Source organism: Budorcas taxicolor, chromosome 13 (genome assembly GCF_023091745.1).
Source record: "Budorcas taxicolor isolate Tak-1 chromosome 13, Takin1.1, whole genome shotgun sequence".
NCBI classification, from domain to species: domain Eukaryota; kingdom Metazoa; phylum Chordata; class Mammalia; order Artiodactyla; family Bovidae; genus Budorcas; species Budorcas taxicolor.
The window spans coordinates 15,826,819-15,845,178 of record NC_068922.1 but is presented as its reverse complement, the minus strand read 5'-3'; the positions used below and the strand labels follow the sequence as shown (position 1 = coordinate 15,845,178).

The 18,360-nt window shown below is 45.4% G+C and overlaps 1 protein-coding gene across 2 annotated transcripts in view; it reads right to left on the bottom strand.

The window, feature by feature from the left end:
* Nucleotides 1-286: 286 nt before the first annotated feature.
* CELF2 (CUGBP Elav-like family member 2) overlaps nt 287-18,360 on the bottom strand; it is a 308,002-nt gene continuing 289,928 nt past the window's right edge. Inside the window, exons 10-14 of one of the 2 annotated variants that reach the window (XM_052650849.1) lie at nt 14,864-14,983; nt 9,811-10,008; nt 5,134-5,277; nt 1,929-2,100; nt 287-550 (exon numbers count right to left, since the gene is read on the bottom strand). In XM_052650849.1, coding sequence (XP_052506809.1) covers nt 1,973-2,100; nt 5,134-5,277; nt 9,811-10,008; nt 14,864-14,983 — 590 coding nt within the window. In that variant the 3' untranslated portion in view covers nt 287-550; nt 1,929-1,972. The remainder of the gene's footprint in view (nt 551-1,928; nt 2,101-5,133; nt 5,278-9,810; nt 10,009-14,863; nt 14,984-18,360) is intronic. The other variant, XM_052650850.1, reaches the window with a different exon arrangement.

Sequence of the window (18,360 nt, the reverse complement as noted above, 5' to 3'; positions counted from 1 at the left end):
ATATATCTTAATGAGAAAGTGAGCCACCTAAAATGGCCTTATCAAAAAACTTTACACTGCCTGAAAAATGTAAAAACTATTACAGACCTCTAGAGACTTAAAATCAGACAGTTTTTTTCTCAAACTGTTTTTGGAAGTAGTCTGTTAGAAACCAACATTCTGTGTCCCTGGACACATATTGCTATTGTTACCAGTGACCGGGAAGAATGCCAATCCCTGTATAATACTTTCAAGTCTGTTTTATGAAAAGAAAGAAAAAATAAGAAAGAAACATTTTTGCCACAGGTTTTTTTCTATAATTAATTTGTCTAATAATAAATTTCAGTCTTGCATGAATGCAGCAATGTTTTTCACATTGACTTCCCAGAATTCATAGCTAGATGAGGTCACATGCAAATTTCAAAGGTCAAACTAGATCAAAGGTCAGTAGGAGAACCAAATATGATGTGAGGTCAGAAAGACATCAGAAACAATGACGGGACGATGAAACTTTTTTGAGACGCCACAGGGACATGCTAGGCAAACGGTGAACTAACGGGCATGAAGATGTCTAGGGAGAAAACAGGGAGAGTAAAAAGTTACACAGAATCTACGCAGCAGCAACAAAATCACTCTTCAGGGTGCAGGAGAGAAACTAATGCAAATCTTAGGTCATTAGGGAGTCTACCAGCCATCCACGTAATTTGCATTTCTTACACTCTTTATCCACAACACAATGGAACCCAAGAGAATCCATCCGGAGAGGGAGAAGGGATGGATTCTGGGTGTTTTGGGGTGAGGGACTGGCAAGGGATGGGGAGAAAGAGGGTCCAGTTTCAACGAATGTAACAGACGGGAAAGTCAGACGACCAAACTGTAAACTAGATAATGGAGGTTACGAACAAAATCATCAGACAGATACAAACACCGAGAGGATAAAGCATGAACTTTAGGCCCAGGGTTCAACGGTGAAAAAAAGCCCGTTCCTAGAATGATTCCTCTAGAGACTACTTCAGAAGAATCTAGCTAGCACAGAGAACTGCTCTTCAGGTACCCAATAAGTTAACAGTAGGCAATAAATAGCTTCCATTATTTCTGAGGCAGTAAAAATTTTGTACAAAAATAGAAATGCTTTTTTTACAAATAAAATTTACAGGCCTGTGGCTTTCTTTTTTATTTATGTATTTATGTATTATTTATTTATTATTAAATTTATCTTTCAAGAAACATCAAGTATTTTCACTCATTTTTAATTTTTAAACCCTGTAGCTTTAAGAAACAGATCTCTAAATCTTTTTTTACATTAATCCTTTCTAAAAACTAAAATAAAACAATAACAAAATAGACAACCAGTGTAATAATCTGACCAATAAATGTCATGTTTCTTTGAACCCTAAAATAAAATCCTACTTCTTAAAACAAACCAAATGTAGTGGAAAGACATTTTGTGTTGTTAATTTTAAGTGCTTCTCCTGGCTTTTCTCTGGCGCTATGCCACCACCTTACCCTCTACAAACAGCTGGCGCCCCCCTACGGGGTGGGCGTGGGCAGGAGGGGCGAATTCTCCAGGCAGTGCTCTGGGGCACAGGGGTCTCAGAGTTAGAATTGCACGTTAGCCTTTGTTTGCCTTGTAAATTCTCAAGATGTCATTTATTGTATACGTGTTTTTCTTAAAAAAAAAAAAAAAGAAAGGCAAAAAACCCCCAAAACAAAACAAAAAAGGTTAAAGGAGATTCAAATTGCAAAACGAAGGAGAATGCAGTGGCACAAGTGGAGGAGGATTTACTTGATAGAAACAAGGTAGCCGAGTTTAGTTATGGCGAACTGGGTGGGGGGCGGGAGGGGAAATGGAGGCCTTATTGTAAAAGAACCGTCTCTCTTGGTAAAAGCTGGCAATGTGGTCCTCCTCTGCCTTTCCTGTTGAGCCCAGGCTGGCTCGTGGGACTTACCCTAAGAAAGCTAAAATAAGAGCAGGGAGCCTCTGGGGGGAGGATCAGTAAGGTTTGCTGTCGTTTTTGGAGCGCTTCAGCTGGACCTTCAAGCGTTTCATGCCAATCTGAAAGCCATTCATAGCCTGGATAGCAGCTTGCGCAGACACGGGATTGTCGTAGCTAACAAAACCTGGAAGACACGAGGGGAAGAAGGGCGGGAATCAGGATGGAAAGGCAGGGGAGCAGTGCAGGGCGGCTGGAGAATGTTTCTGCAGGTGGGAGTGATGGGGCCCAACCTGGGGCTCGGGTCAGCTCTACTCAGTTTGCGGTCGTGGTTTAGGGGCAGCACTGGAAACATCCACTGTGAAGCAGTGGAGGTAACTGGCTGTCATGAGAACAAGCCCCCTCTGCAGAAAGCCAAAACTCACACAGCATTGTCCTGAGTCAGTTTAGTCTGTTGACTAATTCCAGTCGAATCTGTTTGTGTCTAAGTCGCTGAGAATCCTCCTCTAAGAGTCTCCAGTATATCAGTGCATGCAGGGCCCTCAAAGGGCCCCGGGGGCTCCAGGCTCCAGCCAGGTGAGGTTTAGCGGTACGATAATTAAGGGAAGGCAGCTGATGTGCTGCCAAAGACCTGGACTGTTTTCATTCCAGTTCTCCCTGGATACAGGATGGGGTCAGTGAATTAACTCTATAATAATTTGTACTTGATTTCTACCAATTGGAGCTATTACTGAGAGGAACCTAGGGGCCCAGGGGAAATGCTGGGCCATTCTATCTCAACTTACATTTTCAAAGCTCCACTGAATTCACTAGAATGGAAATTGCTACCTTGTATATCCCCAAGTGTTTCTTGGAGAATAAATAGTCTAAACAGCTCAGGGCTTAACAGCCATCCTAACACATACTTCCCACAGTTTTTCTCTGTACCAACACTCAGATGCCTCTGACAACCGTCCAAGCTCTGCCAAGACCTAGACACAGAATTCTGACCACATGGTTTGTATTAGCACTGGGGGTAGGGGTTATTCGCCAAGGCTTCTTCAGTTAATGCTAGTGCAGAAGTGTTGACCCTACTTACTTTTGTTGTTGGAAGAAGTTATACTGATTGGATTTCAACTCCGACCATCCACTGTTCAGAAGGTTTTATACCAAGTTTCTCCATCTAAGGAGAACATTCCTTTACAAGTTAGAGGAAGAAAGGGACATAAATATACCTTTAGCGGAGTTCTTAGCTGGTAATAAGAGGCATATAGTATAAGGCAGAATAGCTTCTCATAGGCTGGCTGTATGCAAAAAGATGGTTTAAGTTTTTATTAAATTTAAATTCCCAATAAATGTGATCTTGGATCTAAGACTTTGCTGATATTCTTCTTCTACATCTTAATCCAGAGGTAGCAAGATGATTACAAGAATGGAAATGTGTCAAGGGTGAAGTGGATAATGAAACCTGGCCAAGAGCTTAGGATAAAGAAATAGGGTGTGGCTTATGACTGGCAAACCTGGGACCCCAAGAAGTGATGCAGTCTCACTGAGACACCTACATATGGGATGCTACAGCTTTTTAATAAAAACCAAAACACAGTGCCTAATGCTAAGTATAATCATCTGCTACATTACTATGTGTTATTATACACACAGTGGTTAAGTAATTTATAGGCTGACTCTTCTCAAGACGGTAAATATTTTCTCAAAATCAAACTGCAAAGTACAACCCTTTCCAATCGCCAAATAAGCTCAGACACTGTTTAGTGATGAGGACTATAAACGTCTGGCTGGAAGCCTGGGGCAGGGAAGCTTCCGGTGGTGAGCTCTTGCAAAACAGGCGCACACACCCTCTGTAACAGCTTACTTTCCATTTCATTCTCTCATGAACCATTACAAGGGCATTTATATACTTGTAATGGGTTCAGGCTAACAGCCTTTCCACTTGGATAGAAACAGTGACTTTAAATGGCTGACACACTGATTCCCCTAACAACAGAGGCTTCAGACCTTCCTGGTGACAGCAGAGAAATTAGAAGGATGTTATGATAATGGAATTTTAGAAGCCAAAGCACTCTCTTTAGACGGGTTGCCCCATTACCCATCAGTCAGATACCAAGTCTGAGGCTCTGCCTCTTTGAGAACCACCCCCACCTGCTTTTCTTTATGCCATGCACTTCTTTTCATTTCCCGCTGGCCCCTATCTGTTCTACTTGATCTTGTTCTGTGCGGCTGTTAGTACCTACGGCCAATGTCAGTCATTAGATCAGAGGAGTGAATAAAGCAGCTGTTACACCTCAGACTGGGCCAGAGCTTGCCACGTGAGGCACATACACCCTAGACATTTGAGCCTCCAAACTACTGTGGGAAACACAGGAGTTCACAACATAAAACGAGAACTAGATTTAATGAATGCTCACCTCTTTTGTAAAATATTAGGGCATGCAGGGAGCCTGCCTTCCTCTCTCTGGGAGCAAAAGTCACCCTGGGGAGGCAGAGTCCAGGCTGCCTGAAGGAGGAGGCTGTGACAGCTCAGGCCACCACAGATCAGGGCTGTCCAGGGTCCTGAGAAGACCTGTGTCTCCGGGGCACTCTGCCTGCCTAGGCCACCACTGCAGACCCCACCCCCGCCAGACCACAGCCTCTCAGGTCACCATGAGCTAAATCTGCCATGGTCCCTGTGCCCGTGGAGCTGGGGCTGTGGGGGCGGCATGTGCACTTAGGTGTGTGCGCGTTTATGTACTACTAGATGCTGGACCATAAGCCCCCAGCACAGTGTGCTGCCCACACCGCAGTGTCTGAGTCACAGTGAGGGGATGGGGTTCACGCCAAGTGTCTGTACTGCCCCTCTATCAGGACAGCCTCGACCACACTACAGTCTAAACCGTATTTCCATCTGGTGAAGCTCGTCGTGTAGACTGTGGGGCCCAGAGACCGATGTTGCTCTACAGTGAAGATGTTAGTTCCCAGTAGTGAGGTCCCTGCACAGTGCAATATAAAGCATCACCTCCTCTGTGGGCATTCAGTTTCCCAGATCTTTCCTTTTTGTATAGCCCCTTTTCCTCTTGTGGTTGAGATGACTTTGCCTAGTCTGCTTAATGGATCTAGAGGGCCAGGAACCACCACACACACTGAAGGCCCTGTCCTGGCGTCTAGAATACTGGCCATTGTACTTTGCCTCCCAGGACGCCTTACTGGGAGCGCCCTGTAATGTTCTAACTGGGTTTCTTTTGCATACCAAAGCACTTGCTCAGATTGGTCTGTTTGTCAATGAAGACTTTAGCAGAGATAACATTTCCAAAAGGCATGAACATCTGCAGGATGTCCTGGTCTCCAAACTCCTGTGGAAGGTGGTAAATAAAGAGGTTTGCACCCTCTGGACCTAAAGAGGAAAAAAAAAAAATCAGAGTAAGGTATTCTTCACTTCTCAGTTTCCAAAGCTGCTTCTTAGGAATGTTTTAACAACAGATGGGCTAAAGCACGTGGCTTTCTCTCCTGTTGAATGAGAATGGAGACAGACAGATGTCCAGTGCTGGTATGTCTTTTAGGATAGGAGTCATGCTTCATATGTTTCTGATTTCCAAAGAGAAACCGGTTAAGAATGGCGTCCTTTTCATCTATAATCTGTGGGTCACATTTGCTTACTGTGCGTGAGCACATATTTTCAGTCTTCCTGGGTGTGAAGGTAGCAGTCATGGGGTGGAGTGGAGGGCAGAATTCAGGTGTGGGTTTTTCCTGAGTGGCTGTGTTTTGTAGCACATAGTATATACTGTCACTTGGATAGAGTATCCTGTCTATTCTACGCAAACTGCAGCAATTTAGACATAATGGATATAGCAGTAATGCTGCTTGGATTTCTCAATCATTTACCTAATTATCCATCCAGTTTTGATCTGGCAAATCGCTTAACACACAGTCTAATAATCATCTTTATTAGAAGTGACTGGCAGTGAGTCAAGGCAGGGAAAAATAGGTAGCCAGACTTTCACAACTGTGATCAGAAGGATGTCCCTGGGAATTAGCCTTGCACACTGAATGTACAAGGTACAGAAGCTGCTCAGACACTAAGCTGAGCTTCACTCTTAACCATCACTTCCAGAAATACAAGGAGGAAGAGCAGAACAGGGGAGAGCTTAGCTGTACCAGAGAGGAAAGCTCTCTGAACTTTATTTCCATTCCATTCTCCCATCTCTCTAATTCCCCGCATAAGAAGTATCTTCAGCTTAGAGAAGGCAAAAAGGAGGGACTCCCAGTGACCTGACGGCAGATAGTCACCTTCTAATACGTAACAGGTAAGCATGCTTTCCAGGTCAAAGGGTGTTTGGGGGCATTGCAGATCCCTCTGCAGAGGTTCTGGGGAGGCCCTGTGGCTGGATGCCTCTGGGATGTTCTGGGCACGGTGTCTGGGAAGAGGGGAGCTCATCCAGCTGGTGAAGTGGCCAGGCCATTGGTTCCTGGGACCTGAACTGACCTTCATGAGCAAGGACTACCTGTGCCCCTGGGAAGCCCCAGGGGACAAGGTGCAGTGGGTCCCCAGGGGTTGTGTAGAGCATATCTATCTGAATGGGTTGAAGAAAAATAAAACTGGGGTAAAAAGAACTTTGTAAAAATATAAAGGATAAACATCTTTGCAAAGAAAACTCAAAACAAGTTTCTTTCCACACACACAATCATAGAAGAAAAAAGTATTGTAATGAATGGAACTTTTCACAAGGAAATCTTTTTGGAGCAAATTTCTGAAGCCACAGAGATGAAGCATTTCCTTTTATTTAAGTCTCAATGAGGCTACTTTAATTTTCTGTGTTGCTCACAATTTCCAAGGGCATAGCCAGTGCAAGAGATGCAGTTTGTATTTAAAGGGACACAATTACAGGGTTTAGGTCCCCAGATGTTTCCTGGTTAAAAAAAAAAAAAGCTAAAAGAAGTCAACACGTAACATAAATAGATGCAAAACCAGAACCCGGGAGATGGATGTTCCCAGAGCCACCATGCAGCATGTGAAGCAGGAGGCCTGGTACGGCCCAAACGGGTCGTGCTTCTAAATAAAAAATCCAGATAAACAATGAGAATTAATGGGACCCAATTTGAATTGTGAAGTCATCTCACCTCAAGCCCAGGGAGAAAATGCAGTTTTAATGCACTATGACAGATTACTGGCTGCGCATGGCAGTGCTGGCCTTCTCGAATGCCTTTTGAATGTGTCTGGGGCAGACAGGGAACCGAGGACATAGGAAGAAAGTAAATAAGCCCAAGGAGGCTCTGTCTTCCCCCTCATCACCAAGAAATATTTGGATTTTGCCAAAGTTGTTAACACAAAAATGAGAAAGAGGTGACTTGGTATGGAATCTCTCTTTAACATTCAGTGAAGGTGGCTACTGCTAGAGATGCCAAGGGCAAAGAAACAATTTTTCGAGGGTTCACCCTCTGTATCTTCCTTCCATCTCCCTTCAGTAAGAAACCTGCTGATCAACCACGCACTTGTTGGACTTCCACTACACCTGACTTGACTTGCCAAAGCTCATCAGATTGTGTTATTCATTGGTCCAGATGGCTGGCACCCGAGTTCTTCTCACAGGGCCCCAGGGCCCCTGATGCAGCAGGAAGCACTGGGGGTGCCAGCGTCTTGTTGGGATCTGGGGGCTCTACCTACACGCGCACGCGTGAGTGTGTGTGTGTGTGAAATGTGCCTCCTGCAAACTCAGGGAGACAGGAACGTGTGAAAGAGGTCAGAGGCTATTTGGGAATGGCAGGAAAGGTGATCAAGTTGCCTGAATTCAGATCTGTAGGGATGCCTAATGCTTCAAAGTCTTAGCTGGGAGAAATACTAAAACCATTTCTTTACAAGGCCAGACTGGTTCACTTCCCTATGGGAAAATATATACCAGGGTACATGACTAAATATATCAGGTTGACCACGCTCTCTAGATTAAAGAACTAAGGAATAGGAAATCTAAAACTGTTTAGCAGTGGAATTCACTGTGGCATTTTTCTTTCCTTCTCAGTATTACTTGCCTTTTAAAATATGTTTTAGTTACGCTAATGTTGTGCTGTGCTCTGTCGCTCAGTTGTGTCTGACTCTGTGACCCCGTGGGCTGCAGCTCACCAGGCCCCTTTGTCCATTGGGAGTCTGAAGGCAAGAATACTGGAGTTTGTAGCCATGCCCTCCTCCTCAGGATCTTCCCAACCCAGGAATCGAATCCAGGTCTCCCTCATTGCAGGTAGATTCTTTACTGTCTGAGCCACCAGGAAGAGATGGTTTAAGTTTGTTGAGTACACGTTAACAGGGTGAGATGATGATGATTGGAAGAGACATGCAAAAAGATGGGAGATTAAAAAAGACCTGACCTGAACAATCCCGAGACACCGCCAACAAAGACTGAGCACCTACCATGTTGCTGGTAGCCCGCACACCTGATATAAATAACCTGGAGAGGCAGTGTTTATTCTGAATTATTCTACGTTAATCCCAGAGGGTTCATTATTGCACAAGCAGTGCCTGAAACTCAAGGCACAGAAATTTAGGGCTCTGAGCTGGGGTGAAGCAACTTCGGGGCCCAGACTCTCCTAAGCCACTAACTTTCTAGTCTGCTGGTATCTAGTGTGATCTGGGTTACACGGTTTGCCCCAAGGCCATCCCTGCTGGGTGATGGGGAAGTGACCAGCACGCAGATGCACGTGGGGAACTGGCTTTCCTGGCTTCTCTCAAGGACATGATTATCTCGTGGGATATTTCCTACCTCCCTCATCTGTTACCGGGGAAGTCAGACCTCAGAAAGAGGGACTGCCACACAGGCTTTCCCTGGGGAAGCTGAGGTATTCATGGCACGGGGTCTCCACACACCTGGGAAAACGCAGCTGTCTGGACAGTTGTGTGAGCTTTAAAATAAACTACAATAACATAACTGAGAGGAAAGAGAGTTGAGAGAAACTCAGATTTTCAAGTTCCTTCTACTTTGAATGCTGTTACAGAAAAACAGAAAAAAACCCTTAAAAAAACAAAACAAAATGACAGATCTTTAAAGTTGTGTCCCTGTTACAGTTCCCAACTTGACAAAGTAAAACCATTCTACTTCTTATTGGACACCATGTTTAAAGTCAAAGTCTTCAGACAAAAACCAGTTTGGAACTATGGGGTGAGGATCACAACAAAAAGGAATTTTTAAAATGTCTTCAACACTTTATCCTTGCTTCTTGTATGCAAAACAAGTCAGAAAGAGAATAAATATCTCAGTGCACATTTTGCTTTAAAAGCAACTTCAGTCAGGAAGAAGGAACCAAAAGGAGGAAAGAGAGAAGCCCTCCCTAGTCAGGCCAGTTCATTAACTGCTTTATAATTAGTCTTCATGTATTCTTAGCATTCACTTCCTGATGTTTATTTTGCCTTATTGGCAGAGAAGCAAGGCAATCAATCACTTATTTGCTTCCCCAGAAGACCCTGACTAAACAAAGACCGGGTCGATCTTCAAGAGTAGATTTTGTCATTAACCTGGACACCATCACCACCTGCAAGGCCAGCTTCCCCATCAAGGGGGACGTGGACCCTGCAAAAGCCGGGTGAGACCACAGGACGCTGCATTGACTTGGCCTTCTTCTAACGGACTCTACATGGAGGGGGAGAAAGGAGATGGCCCTTCTGATTCGGGAGAGGGGGCTCCTGGCAATGGTTTGGCAGCAGCAGCTACCAGGTAACTGCAATATGGCACACAGAGGGTGGCAGGTCCATCTGACCAGAGAGTGGGATGGTAAATGAAAAGACAGCTAGAAGACTGCAACAGAGTGTTCAGGCCTGTCAGATGTCTTAAGCCATGAGCAGGAGAAATGAAACAGCCGCTCTTCTTAGGACAGCGGCTTATCACTTCCCTTGGGACTCTGCTCCGGGGCCGAACGCTGCCCACGGGCCGGGTTGGGCACCCACCTTCCTTCTGGCTGCCGGCGGCGCTCTGCTGCTGTAGCAGGCTCTGGCTGTACAGCGTGGGCAGCGCCGCGGCCGCGTACTGCTGGATCCCTGAGTAGGCCTGGGTGAGGGCGTCCATGGTGCCCGCCGTGCCATTCGTCAAGCCCGTGGCGCCAAGTCCTCCATTCAGAGCCGCCATACCTGAGAGCATTTGAGCAACTTTACAAAAAACCCAACAATAGAGAAGAGAAACAGCACTTTTCATTAGTGCTTTCCAAAGGAAGTCAGAGAATCATTTGACACAAGTACGACAGCAAGTGCATGCAGCAAGCACACCAGTTACACCAACATGAACTTAAAGACAAACCCATGAAGGAACAAGTCGTAAATAATGGCAGACATACAGACAACCACCACAACCCCCTGAGCGATGGTGAGCCTCACTCCCTAGGCCAGGGAGCGAATGCTCTGAGGCACTATAGGTGGGCAGGACATCTGAACTCCGTGCAGGGTGCTACTGGCAAGACTGGGGCTCTGTCTTTGAAATAAGAGCCTTCTGCTTCTTATAGCTTGGCAGCACGAAAAAAAAAAACATTAGTGGCAGAGGCCTGTGATCTGTACACTTAACTCTGTTTACGGGGTTCTTGAGGAGCCATGGGATGGCCAGGGGGTTGAGAAAGGAAAGGAGAGGATGAACCTTCTCACCCTAAGCTGCCTGATATGGAAATGGCCGGGAAGATGAGCGCTGTACTCAGTGAACTGTCCGTTCCTTTCACTGGCTTCCTAAGCAGCTGAAGGATGCTGTTGGGGATGAGGATCTTAGGGAGAGTCTTGCTGATGAAGAATTAAGGTGCAGGAAAAAATGCAGCTCCCTCCCTTCATTGAGGAGGACTGAAGCCGCTTATTCAGTATGAAAGGCTAGAAAGGGGATGGGACCATTCTCAGAAGCAAACACACACACACGCCCAAATAATAATTAGTGCTCGAGGAACTGGGATTTCCATCAAAGAGAGCATTCCACGCCATGTTTTCCAGTTAACTGAAGTGACCCTGCATCTGGAGCTGGGTCTTGGCTATTAACCCATGTGAACTGGGTGGCGGCCAGGACACTTCTGATTTTTTTCCTTGTCTTCTGGCTGCTCTTTTGCTCTGTTATGGTTGCCGACGGTGTCACTTTTTCCTGAATACTGAGTAAAAACAAGTATGCTTTAATAGAGTGTGAACTTTTCAATGAACTCAGGAAATGGAAGAGGTGACATCATAATTCCTTTGAGTTCCCTTTACGATGAAGACTTTTTTTTTTTTGTAAAGACCTGTTTCTGCAAAGAACTAACTCAGTGAAAACATTAATGAAAATCGAAGGAATTAGGGCTATTGATTAAGGATGTTAAAATAGCAAAGATGATTAACTGAAAAAAAATTGTAATAAGCAGTCTGGTGAGAATAGAGAACAACAAAATAAGGATGCTTAGATATCATACAGAGGACTCAAATATCAGAATCATCTCAATACTTCCATGCATATTTTTGCTTGCCATCCACAGGACACAGGGGAGAGGGGACAGGTACTTACTCCATCATGCTCTGTTCTTCTGACACCTTCACCTCTTAGAAGATTACACACGAGACAGGAATGAGAGCATGGCTTAACCGTAGAGGAATCTCATGGTGCCTCAGGGCTGGTATTCTCCCTGGAGGGCTTGAGGGGACAGTGCTGCCCCTGGGTGATGTTTGGGGTGAGGAAAGCCTGGGGGTCATGAGCATGGAAAGCCAACTTCCTGAAAAAGGAAGTGATTTCAAGCAGCTCTAGCTGATCCCAATTAAGCTCAGGAGGTGCTGGCCAGCAGAGGCCTGCTAACTCTGCTTCAGGTTTCTTTCCATGAAGGAATTTATTCTGACTGTTTCTGAGGTGTGTGTGCCAATGCCAAGGTGGAATGGGTAACTGATCACCAGGCAGAATTCAAAGAACCATCAGAGAAGGATTGCAACTTCTGAGAGTTATTCCTGTTGATGATTTAATGTTATTCTACATTAAATAATCATTATATGACATTAACACTTGTCAGTTCAGCTGCTGGTATTTGATTCCACCTAAGCACTTTGGACAACAGAAATAGAGGTTTGAAGGTTAACTGCATAAAATGCTTCCCCTTAAAAGAACAGGGCTTTCTTCGAAAAAGCCAAATGGATTGATCATTTCATCCCAATTTGATTGAGATTCCCACAGGTGCTATTTGTGTGAGGAAGGCTGGAACAAAAGGACAGGTGTGGCAAACCTCAGTGAGGGCGGGAAGGCCTCTGCAAATGGTCTAGCGATAAAGTTAGTGCACGTCTTAGTTCAGCTGTTAGTATGTGCCACCTGCCTCACATAATCCAGGAGGGAAAGCTCTTGGCAGTGAACTGCCTGTGCTCCCTCCTTCTCATCTTGCTGTTCTGCTTTTAGCTTTAGAGTAGTGTCCTCCTTTTTAGTCCCTCCATCCATGCATGAACTTACAAAGGAAGAACAAGGATATGGAGCTCAAATAGTGTAGCTACTTGTTTACTAACCTAAACTTCTGTTTTGTGGGGAGATGAGGAACCCTCTGGGAGGGAAGAAGTAAAATCTGGGAATTAACTGGATCCATCTACCACCTACGTTCTCCTTGGCTCCTTTGTCTGCAGAGAAGAGTTGGTTCTACTCAGAACACCAGAAACCTCTCCTTACGATGGCAGGTAGTGGTTCCTAGGTGGAGTCAGGGAGCAGATGGCAATGACACGGAAACTGGTCTAGTGGCCTCTGCCCAGGTTCCCATTTCTTGCCTTCCTTCTCTGAGGGACTGTCCAGTGGGATGGGTGGCGTCACTGTCTGTGAAGGAGCGGTCTGAACGAGGACCCTCTACATTAGGTTTTCTTTTGCTGTCTGAGAAGCAAGTATAAGCTCCAAGACAGTGTTGGGATTGTGAAATAGCTCTGATGGTAATTCACCGCAGCAGGCAGAATGTACTTTTCTTTGTGCCTGACTTTGGGTTTAACTAAACATTTTCTTAGTTCATACTGGTTAGCAGGGGTTATTTGAGACTAGAAACAGTCTTAATTTCCCATGAACTATACTTATAGTTATCTAGTAGCAAAGTATTTAAAAAACACAACAATAAGGCCGTTGTTCTTGCCAGAAGCAAAATTGAATAACACAGACCCCACACAAGAACCAACCATGGTCTCTCTGCCATTCAGCAGAGTCCCTCCCTAGCCGCTCACGATAACAATGGGAAGACCCCAACAAAGGGCAACAGGACAGGCTGAGGAGGCGGACCACACGGACAGGACGACACACAGCAGTCATGAGCACGCGCTGAGGAGGACAGCCACTCCCACTGGCCTGGTACTGTGCAGACCCAGGACAGGCAGGCGGTCAAATCAAATTCCTTGTTTTAGGGGAACTAGGTCCTGGGGCATAGAAGCAGCATGGAGGGGTGTGTGCAAACACTCGTCTGCAACCGAGGGGAAGGACAAGTGAGTTGGAGCGTCTGCAGAACAAGGTCAGAAACAGGAGTCAAGGCCATGTGGGCTGCTGGCAAGAGGGGCGCTGGAGGCAGCTTTAGTGGGGTACAGTACTCTGCTGTCACTGGTTACCACTGTATTTACTGTTTGCTCGCTAATCAGGAGCCATCCGGTCTGGAAAGAAAAAAAATCTTTTTCCTTTCTGCTTTCTTTGGCCTCTGGTCAGATAACACTCAGTCCAAGTTCATGTTTGTTTTCCCCAGGGCATCTGCATAAAAGGATTCCATAAGACCTGAAAGAATTCCCTACCTCTAAATGTGTGACTTATACTTTCTATTCTGGGTGATAACAGCTAGTCTTCATTTGGGTGAGTTCTAGGTTCTTCTTTACAAAATAAATTACAAGGTATTCTTTCGGGATTTTAGGATATAGAATTATTCGTGTTTTTGTTTTTTCTTTTAAATAGACTGTATTTCTTGATCACCCTTTAAAAACTGTTCACTTAGTGAATTGTGGCTAAGAATAAGGAAACTTGTCAAAACTCTTTTCTTAATACTTAAAACGGGCAGAGGTTGGGTGGCCTGCTAGGTAAATGGCTCCCCAAGTCCCATCTCCTTAGGCTGTTGTGGGCCTGCTGGGTGTGGCTGTTGTCAGGCACAGGGTGTGGGGACCGAGCTGCAGGAAAGGCAGACCCGGGGTCCCCTCTGCGGACTGAGGGCTGTTCCCTCTAGTGGAGGAGCCGAGGCTGAGCTCGAGCCTCAGCCGTGACTCATCCTCGGGCTGGGAGCCATTCTCCCCACAGATCTAAAGCACCGGAAGTGGGCAGGCCGCGTAGACAGAACTCAAGAGTTCTTTGGTTAGTCTGTGTGTTTCAGAGCTGAGGAATTCTGTACATGATCTGCCTCACTCTGCTTCAGCCTGCTATAGGAGAATGGGGCCCTTCAGGAGACGCACTGCTGTAGGGTGACCCCGGCCGCCGAAGGCTTAAGAAAGACCCTAGACGTTGGCTCCAGGGGCGACTCCTCTCCACTCAGCCTTATTTCCTGCTTCCCTCTTCTCTCCTCCTGGATGACTGTCATAAACCTCTGGATTTTAGACCTGGAGGGGACCCTGAAGATCACCTGATCCAGAACGTCCCATTTTCAGATGGGACCTGAAGTCCAGAATGGGGGCAGTGACTGGCTGAGATTCCTGCAGGAGACTGACAGCAGACTGGGCGCTGGCCCCGTGGGCCTGACCTCCACCCCACCGATTCCTCTGTTATAACTTATTCACAGCCTCTCAGAAGAAGGGCACCAAACCAGAACCCAGCCAGAGTCCCGGGAACCTGCGGCTGCCTGTCAACCGCAGACACCTGTGAGCAAGCACACACCCTGCACCCCTGAAGACTCAGGGTGGTGCGGGGGCTGTCTGTGGAGACACAGAGTGGACACAGGCAGCACAGCCCTGCCTGAGCGGGTGCTCCTGCCCCTCCTCCCAAGCTGCAGTTCTCCGTGATGCAGCCTCTGCAGGCTGTCTCTGGCTGAGCACTATCTGCGGAGAATTTGGGGGAAGGCTGTCCACCAGAGCAGCAAATACGCACTGTTGATGGTACCTGCTAGTGCATTAATGTTATTCAGTCCGACAGTGGCTCCCGCCAGTCCTTGCAGAGTCCCGAGAGAGGTCAGCGAGTTCATGGCTGCACCAGCGGTGGAGCTGGGGGTTGAAGCCGCCACTGCAAGACAGACAGGGAGACAAGGGAATGGGGAGAGAGAGGCACTGTGAGTGAGAGCCCGCTGGCCCAGGACGCAGTCTGTCCCGTCCTAGCAGACAGAGCTGGGGGCGTTCAGTCACGGAACGACCAGGAGCCTCGCTTAGGCTTTAGCGTGAGAGACATGGCTTGTAGCAATTGTGACTGTGACATTTAGTGGAAAAAAAATCATCACGGCTCTGCTATGCCAGCCAGTGAATACGCGCTCTGCTGGCTGGGGGGGGCAAGCCACCAGAGGAGGGCCCTTCCTCCTGAGTGGTGGGTCTTTCATCAGCCCCTCTTTAGGAACCTCTAAACAAATGACCAGCACAAAGTGGGGGAGGGGGAGTGAAATGGCAATTCTTGGCTTTCTTGTTCTTTATGCTTCAGACACGGCATTTTCTCAATGAAGTTAAAAAAAAAAAAGTCATACATATTCCTGGGTTTGACAGAAGACTTCAAGATCCAAGTAGTGGTGCTTATAGAAGGGGAGATGAAACAATCCCCCACCTTTAACTAATAGCTTCATTGGGATATAATTCATGTTATAAAATTTACTCCTTGAAAGTATGCAATTCCCTGATCAGTATATTCATAGAGTTGTACAACCAGCACCACAGTCTAATTTTGGAACATTTTTATTACCCTCTAAAGAAACCCATACTCATTAGCGCTCATTCTACATTCTCTCCCCTCTCCTTGGACAATGGCAACCACTGGTCTACTTTCTATCTCTGTGGATTTGCTTAATCTGGGTATTTCATATTATAATATGAAATCATAAAATATGTCATCTTTTGTGACTGGCTTCTTTCACTGAGCAAAACGTTTTCAAGGTTCATCCATGTGGCAGCATGCGTCAGTACTCTATCCCTTTTTATTACTGAATAATAGTCCACTGTATGGAAACACTCCACTTTGTCCATTCATCAGCCGTGGACACGTTGATTGTTTTCACTCTGGGGCTGTTATGAGTAACGCTGCTGTGAACATCTGTACTCAAGTTTCTGGGCAGACATACGTCTTCGGTTCTCTTGAATATGTAGCTAGGAGGGGGACTGCTGGTCATATGATAAAGCTCTGTTTTCCATTTTGAGGAAATGCTAAAATATTCTCCAAAGTGGCTGTCTTCCCTATTCATTTTTTAATAATTTTCATTAGTTATGAGTATTTCCCTGGGAAAAAGTCCTCAGATGTCCTCATACTGAAGACCATTCTGGAAGGTCTTCTCTGGTGTCACCTGAAATCATGTGAAAGCTCTTCAGGGCTTTACCTTTTCATTTTCTTTCTCCCAGGCCTTTATTACTGGCTGAGAAACAGAACATGCCCCAGGGATAGTTTCTGTCCCTCACTCGCTGGCACATTAGTTTGATAAGAGCTGTCACATGTAGGCTCATGTCAGACTAAAATGCATTTCTCCATGGGAAATGCAGGGGGCTTCTGTTTCTAGTGGTTAGGTGGTCTAGGTACTGGAGAGACTCTCCCACTGAAACTAAAATGCTCAATAAGATATTTTAAAGGATGCTTTAAATTGCATCAATAACTGACCATTTGGTAAGAGATACTCAGAATCAATGATATAAGTGAAAGTGGGAACCGGGAAGGTAAGCAGCACACTGAAGGCAGCATTTGCCTTAAGGGTATCTGGTGAGCCAGACAAACTTAAGCTCCAGTTCCCAAAGCCTTCCAGTGCATGACAGATACGAGAAGTCTAGGGTCCACCTGAGGTGAAGTGCGTAAGAAGAGACTTCCAGCAAGAATTCTGGAACCCTTGAAGGCTAAACAAGCAGTGTGAGGATGAACAAGATACACTTCCCACTTCACAAACTATAAGGACAACTGCCTGTATCAAATCAGTGCTGAGCAGGTGGAGGGGACTCCCTCTGATAGTATATAATAAACTAGACCTCACGTAAGTCTGCAAAACAACTTTGTTTTGTCTGATTGGTCAAAACCCATCCAACCATCAATTTAAAGTGGTCCCCAGCTTATACTCTCTTCTAGCAGAAGAGGGTACAAGATTCTTGTAGAATCAACTGTAAGTCAACCTTGAAAGGGCCCATTTTCAACAAAGAACTCTCAGAAATAAGGCTCCAAGACAGTTAAGCTCACAATTAAAAAAAACAAACAAGTAAACCAAGTACCAAGAGTAAGAATCAACAGAGACAGAGTTAGACACTATAGTTAGATCCACCAAAACTTCAGATACTGGAATTATTGGTGCGCAATAGAAAGGAAGTGTATTTAACATGTCTGCACAATATGAAAGGGTGAAAAATGAAAAAAAAAAAATGAGGCTACAGCTGTAAATTACACACCATCACCATTTCATTGCCCTCTTTAAAAAACCCAGGAAACTGGAAGCAAGTGGGGCTGCAGTTAAGACTTGAGAGCTTTACAGCAGTTATTTATAACAGCAAAGATATGGAAGCAACCTAATGTCCACTGACAAATGAATGGATAAAGACATGCATATATATGCAAAAATATATATAAAATGGAATACTATTCAGCCATAAAAAGAATGAAGTAGTACCATCTGCAGCAACATGAATGGACCTACAGATTGCCATATTAAGTGCACTAAGTCAGGCAGAAGAAGGCAAATACATATCACCTATATGTGGAATCTAAAAAAAAAGAAGAATTTATTTATTAAAAAAATAGAGCCCTAGACATAGAAAACAACTTAGGTTACTGAAGGGGGAAAGTGGTGCAGGGATAAATTAGGATTTGGGGGTTAACATACACACACTGCTATATGTAAAATAGATAATCAGTAGGAAAATTCTGAAAGAGATGGGAATACCAGACCACCTGACCTGCCTCTTGAGAAACCTGTATGCAGGTCAGGAAGCAACAGTCAGAACTGGGCATGGAACAACAGACTGGTTCCAAATAGGAAAAGGAGTACCTCAAGGCTGTATAGTGTCACCCTGCTTATTTAACTTATATGCAGAGTACATCAAGAGAAACGCTGGGCTGGAAGAAGCTCAAGTGGGAATCAAGATTGCCTGGAGAAATATCAATAACCTCAGATATGCAGATGACACCACCCTTATGGCAGAAAGTGAAGAGGAGCTAAAAAGCCTACTTGATGAAAGTGAAAGAGGAGAGTGAAAAAGTTGGCCTAAAGCTCAACATTCAGAAAATGAAGATCATGGCATCCGGTCCCATCACTTCATGGCAAATAGATGGGGAAACAGTGGAAACAGTGTCAGACCTTATTTTTTGGGGCTCCAAAATCACTGCAGATGGTGACTGCAGCCATGAAATTAAAAGACGCTTGCTCCTTGGAAGGAAAGTTATGACCAACCTAGACAGTATATTCAAAAGCAGAGACATTACTTTGCCAACAAAGG